Genomic DNA, 6531 nt, shown 5'->3' on the forward strand with positions numbered 1-6531 from the left:
CTCTTTCACAACGGGACAGAGGCCCAGAAACGGGACCAAACACCCCAAGGGAACACGCAAATCTCCGCAGCAAGACCAGGCACACCCGGCCCTTGGGCTGCAGGCTCCTCCAGCCCCGTGTCTCCCTGGGGCGGGAGCAAACAGAACCGTGTCCTGGGGAGCTGCTGTGCCTGCCTGCTGAGCGGCCAACGGCTCGCTCCCTCCTGATGGAAGCCCCCTGGCCTCACGTGAATGCCACAGGAAACTCCAGAAAGCTGAGAGGAAGGGGCTTTGACCTCCTCGTGCCCGCGTGAAATCCCAACTTCATGGCAGCCCAGAAGGATTTGGCCCCAAAGACTGTTCTGGGGTCAAGTTTCACTCCTGGAAGGAGCCAAGGCCTCCTGAGGCGGGGCTGGGGCATCCGGCCCCTCTCCCCGGACTCAGTCCCTCCTCGCGTCCCATGTCCTGTCACCAGGTCCTCTGCCGCATGGAACATTTCACCCTGTCCTTACGGGAACTGTTTTGGCACAGGATGGTCCTCGCTGGGGCCACGGTGTTGGTCCTCCTGCTTCGAGGCTCTTTCTGGCTGCGGCTGAGCGGAGCTACCACGTGTGTGGTCCCCAGTCTGCGCAGACGGTGGCTGCACAGAGCAGGGGCTGCAGTGGGGAGTCAGGTGGCACCCCTGGGCCACACAGCATGTCATGCACTCCGTCCTACGTAAAGCATGCAGATGGCAGGGTCCGGCGAGGCCACATGGTCCGCCCAGGGCGAGCAGTCAGAAGGCGGTGCAGGGTCCCCGACTCGTCCGCCTACGCGGCCCGGCACAGCCCAGCAGCCCTCGCAGTGGGTTCGACCTCCAGGCCAGGTGGAAGCAGCAGATGGCGCCTGTAATTGGCGGCAGGAGGCTGCACCTGGGGAGGAGACAGCCGTGGACGGAGGGAGGCCCTGGCTTCTAGCGGCTCCTGGGCCTGTGGGTGCTTTTGCCAGCGGGCGGGCGTTCTTCTCGATAGGCCTCAGGTCACATGTGTTGGGCGTGCACTCCTCTGTACTTACGCCTCAATGAACACATTTGCTGGGTATTTGTTCATGGGCAAGTGTGTGTGTGTAAGTGGGTATATGTTGTGCATGTGCACGTGTGCTATGCATGTGCATGCGTATATGTGTCACACATGCATGCACTACACATGTGTTGGTGTACATGCATATGTATATGTGTGCGTTTAATGTGTGCAGGTGTATATATGTATACGTGTGTGCTGTGTGCACGTGTGTACATGCATGTTTGCATATGCTATGCCTCTGTGTATAGGTGTATGTTACACGTGTGTATCTGCACACATGCATGTGCATTTGTGTGTGTTATGTGGTATATATGTACACGCGCACGTGTGTACATGTTGTGTCTGTGTGTGCATGTATGTGTATGTGTGTTGTGTATATGTGCATGCATGCTGTGTGTATATATGTTGTGTGTGTGAATGCACACACACATGTATATCTGTCCACCTGGGGCACTTTCTGCTCTTATAAAAAGTAGGAAGTGGCTGCTGTGGAGCCCAGATGCCTCCTGAAGTGCAAGTGTAAGGGAAGCAGCCCTTCTGCATTTGGCCACCTTGGGCATGGCGGTGTGCGGCGCTGTGGGATGAAAGTGGCAAAGCGAGGGCCTGCAGTGTGCAAGGAGCCGACACACGGGCTTCTAACCCCACCTCCCCAACCTTGCCGGCTTTTCCTCTGAAGCACCTGGAGCCAGGAGACAGGCAACGTGTGGCTAAGCCTTTGTCCCTGCCTGGCTGTCATCATGGAACCTGCCAGACCTCACGGCCCGACTACTGAGCGGGTTCCCCTGCTCTCTGGCCACCACCTGTCCTCTTGCTAGCCCTGGCTGTGGGGCAGGCAGGGGAAGGCTGCACGCTTTGGACAGCAGGCTGCTGATGCACGCCCAGGGAACCAGGCCTCAGTCCTGCTAGGTACTATTCTTCCCCAGGCAGGCTGGGCCTGGGGGGCAGCCTGGTCACCGGACCACTGCCTTCAACAGGCGCCGAAGGGTGCAGCCGGGGCCCATACGACATGATGTGGGTTTTTGCTGCGTTTAAATGAAAATCGGGATTTGGGAAATGCCTGCCCCTGTCGCATAGCACGCATCATCCTCCCGGGTCAGACCAGGTGGACGGGCAGGCCTGACTTGTTTGTAAAACAGAAAAAACTTTCTCCCTTTCCCAGGACCTCCTGGGTGCCCCGACATCCCAGACTCCCCCAAGGGGCCTGGGCCTGAGCTGCCCGCGGGGCAGATAGTGCCCCCTCCCTGGGGTGGCCCAGTCCTGGCCCAGACAGTCCATCTCATTTCCCGCAGTGTGTAAATGCAGCCTCTGCCGAGTGTGGTCTGAGGGACATAGCAGCCGGGCCACCAGTCAGGCCCCGAGCTGGGGGCACCCTGGCAAGGGACGGCAGGGCTGGTGTGGTGACGGGTTTGCTCAGTCTGCCCTGTTCCAGGAGCTGTAGGAAAGTTCCAGAAGACATTTGTCTCTCGGTGCAAATGAAAGCAGAAAGTGTTGCAGGGCCAGCGGCCTGGCCCTCTCGTGGAGCCGGAAGCAGGACGCAGCCTGAGTCCACCACGGGGACACAGTGAGTGAGGCTCTGGGCTCAGGGTGGCCTGGGTAGCACGAGGCTGGGGCCCGCTGTAGACGATGGCGCAATAATCGGAGACAGACGCGGGGCCTCGCACTGACAGATGGCTTGGGCCGTGCCCACCCTGAGGTTCCAGGATGGGGATGAGGGACCGACATGCTCATGGTGCCCACAAGGGGGCACCTGCCTGTGCAGTGACTAGGCCTGGGTACACCTGGCCTGCACTCTGGGCTCCCAGGGCCCCGAGGCCCACCCCCAGTACTGTGGGTGCCCTGGTCCACACAGGACTCCTGGTACTCCGGGTGTACGCGGGGATACACAGCGTCCTTGTCTGGCCCAGTGTGAAGAGCCAGCGCCTCCTGGTGGGCCAGGCCATCCGTGTGCCAGGCCGGGGGCACACAGTGAGGGCAGTCCTATTTCTCCTCCAGCCTGGAAGTGGACAGCTCGTATCTGAGGCCTGAAAGTGCCGCTCCTCTCCCAGGTGGCCGGGACAGCAGTGGTCTGTGTGAAGACCTGAATTCGTGCCCGGACTTCGCACCCTGCATGGCCGCTCTCTACCGAGGGCCAGAGAGACGAGGCTGGGCAGGCTCCGCACATTTGGACTCCCGACCACAACAATGCCCATGCTCCCGTCCCCCGCCTCCTCTCTGCGGGCCTCCACCCGGAGCCCGTCCTGCACCTGCGCTGAGGGTCTCAGCTACGTCCCTTCTGTATTACTAAAGTGGGGACGTTTGAGCCCCTGCCCCTGACTGAGGACCGGAGGACAACCGCAGGCATGACCCTTCTCTTGCCCCGTCCCATGGCTTGGTGTTTTTCCCAAACACACGCACCCTGGGGGTCGGCCTGGAAGACCCACAGTGCTTGAAGGCCCGTTGAGCAGCGCTGGAGCGTGGGAGCGGCTGAGAGTGGACGCGGGCCCCCCGCCTCTGGCTGGCATCTCCACATCCATAGCCCCCTCGGCCCAACGCCGGAGAGCCCGAGCTGGAACCCCAGCAGGACACCGGTGGAAAACCAGCGAATCACAGTGTCTCCCCCGACAGCAAAGGCAGTTACGTCGCTGGGTCGGAGCAAGACTTTTCTCCTTAATACAACGGTGAAGTCCTGCTTTCGTGGCAGGCTGGTTTTGCACTGGCACACAGGGCCTGCCGCAGTGCGTGCCTCCACCTGTGCTGGGCCGGAAGTGCGTCTCATGATGGAGCAGGACAGCTGCCATCTGGCTCTGCCACTCTGTCATGCAGGTGCGACGCCATGGGACAGAGCTGGGTGCTGCGTCCGGCGTCGTCCTGGCTCCAGACTCGGCTCTGTGTGGTCCAGGCCTTCCTGGTCCCAGCTCGATCCTACCCCACACCCCCTCCCCGTCAACTCTGAAAGTCGTGCCCCCAGTCAGCCCCTTTCAGGAAACATCATCTTTTTATTGCGTTGGGGTGTCGTCCGTAATGTCCACAATAGACTTCAAAAGGATGCAGTGTCTGTACATTTCCACGCCTCACTGTGCCCAGAACACCCAGCCCTGAGCCTCTACTTCCGTCTGCGCTCTGCTTCGCCCCTTGGCAGGTGCTCTTCCCCAGTAGAATGTCTTGCTGTGGCTCCCAGTGACCGCCTCCACTGCTGGGCCTTCTAGGGGCAGGTGTCTGTGTCACTCAGTGCCTTGGGCTCAGGTTGTGGTGACAGGAAGTGCCGCAGAAGCAGCGGGGGTTCCGAGCACGAATAGGCTTCCCCGCTTGAATTAGACGTGCTTGCCTGGCCCAACAGGGACAACTTCCATGGTGCCCAAAGTCACAGCCCTTTAACGGCCTGGGCTGCTGCCGTCACCTCTTCGCCAACAGCCAGAAAAGGGGTCAGGGGCCCCACAAGTTCCAGGCACTGTCTGGGGCAGCCAAGGCGGGGCTGCGAAGGCAGAGGGGGGCGGCCTTTGCTCTGCTAGGCTCTCCCCCACGGCAGCTCCTCTGCCTACCTCCACCCTGCCCGGCCTGGGTTGCGGCAGGACTCGGTGGAGAATCGCCTTCTCTTTCGACACCGTTGCTCCTCGGGCTGACCTGGTGCTGCAGGGGACCCAGTCCTGAGCTCCGTACCCAGTGCCCACCCGTGCCGTCACCTGCTCTCTCTCCCTGGTGACCAGACCCTGAGCGAGGAGCGGCGGCTGGGTCCCTGTGAAACCTCCAGAAGCGCTTCTTTGATGTTTGCCTTCCTGACCGCCATGCTCTGCCCCGCTCGCCTGCGCAGGGAAGCCTCTGGCCACAGACAGGACATGAAGGCCCAGAGGACGGAGAACAAATAGGTCCTCCTACCCAGGGGCACAGGGCCACGGGCCGGAGGAGCAGCCCAGTTTCGGAAGGGAACCAGAACTTTTCTGAGACAGCGCCCTCAGCTCCTTCCGCAACCCTAACTCCCTTCCACCTGACCTTGACTCCCACAGGGCCTGCAGCCTGGCTGCTCATGGTGCCGGAGTCTCAGGGGCCCACGTGTGCACAGGCTGCCTGCCCTGCGTGCCGTGAGCCCGTACCGGCGCTCTGGTGGCATCAACTCCCTAGGCCTATGCCAACTTATTTTTTTGGTAGGGTTCATGCACTCACTGGAGAGACAGAAACGACACAGGGAGAGGGCAAGTGAGAAATCGGTGCCATGATTGGGGGATGGCCATGCCACAATCCCTTCTCCAGTCTCTTCCTGGAATCTTGGGCATGCACGCACACTTGCCCGGCGTGAGTTTTAAGGCCCTGGGTCCAAGAACCAAACTGTGGTCAGCCATGTGAGAGTCCAGCTACATAACCGCTATGCCATCCGCTGGCCCCCTTGTGCTGGGCCACAGGAGAGCCAGCCCTTCCACCCTTGGGGCCAGCCCTGGTGGCCAGCCTGGCCTGGGCTCCAGGTGGGAGCTGGGCTGAGGTGTCAGTGGGCCTGAAGGCACCCATTCTTCTGCTGAGTGCACAGCTCCTGGCAAAGGACCAGGCTGGCGCCAGGAGCCTTCATGTCGGTAAATCCTTTGAGGGGCTGCCTACACGCTGGCTTCCTTTTTTTCTCTTAGGATAGAGAACCGTGTGTGCATGTGTGTACACGTATGTGCATGCATGTGAATATGCAAGTGAGAGGGAGAGAGACAGAGAGGGCAGACGACAGGGCCTCGTTGTGCTGGGCCCCACTTCCCCAGCCCCCACCCCTAGGACCCTGTGCCCACCTGAACACCTGCATTTCCAGGCCGACCTGGCAACCTAAGCCCGTGGTGGCCATGTGGCCTCTGGCCCGCTGCAGACGGTGCCGTGGGGCTGGGCTGTCTGGCTCAGGACACCCGTTTCCAAGGCTCTTCTCCTCTGGGCTGTGCCGAGAGAGAGCTCCAACAGCTCCCAACACACCCCGCCCCGAGGATGTGCCATAGCAGCCCCGAAGGCGGGCGAGGGTGCCGGAGCGTGACCTCAACGGCTACAGGAAGTTACTCTGTAAGCCTTCAAATCTCACCTCCCAGACCACAGTCCAGGAGGGCCCCAGGAAACGCGTCCCTCCAGAAGTCCCCAGTCAGGGCACCGTTGCACACGGCTGCAGGCCAGGAGCCCCTGGAGGGGCTCTCGTGGGCAGCGGCTCTGGAGGCCTCGAAGCCCCAGCGCCCACCTCCCCTCTGTCTCCATGGCGCCCCCCCTGCCCCACCCAGCCGCCTCTGCGGCTGGCCCAGAGCGCCTGCACTTACTCTCCCTGAGGTAGCTGAGGTGTGACAGCAGCACTTCGGTGTTGTAGAGGGAGGTGGCCCGCAGGAAGTCCTCCTTGCTCATCTTGCACAGCTCCTTGCCGTCCATGCTCTGGAAGAAGGACGTGTCGATCTCCATCAAGCCGTACTCCTTTATGGCCCACTCCAGCCACTGCCGCACGTGCTCCTGCGTCCACAGCGTGGGGTCTGTGGGGCGAGGGGGCCGTTAGCCGGTGCGGCTGCGGGGGGGG

At 61.5% G+C, this 6531-nt stretch overlaps 1 protein-coding gene across 1 annotated transcript in view; it reads right to left on the minus strand.

The window, feature by feature from the left end:
• FLI1 (Fli-1 proto-oncogene, ETS transcription factor) overlaps window positions 1–6531 on the minus strand; it is a gene marked incomplete in the record, with an annotated part of 82095 nt that overhangs the window by 30533 nt on the left and 45031 nt on the right. Inside the window, 1 exon segment of the mRNA XM_027772699.1 lies at window positions 6284–6487. Coding sequence (XP_027628500.1) covers window positions 6284–6487 — 204 coding nt within the window.

This window comes from Tupaia chinensis, unplaced genomic scaffold (genome assembly GCF_000334495.1).
Source record: "Tupaia chinensis unplaced genomic scaffold, TupChi_1.0 Scaffold000292_1, whole genome shotgun sequence".
In the NCBI taxonomy this organism is placed as follows: domain Eukaryota; kingdom Metazoa; phylum Chordata; class Mammalia; order Scandentia; family Tupaiidae; genus Tupaia; species Tupaia belangeri.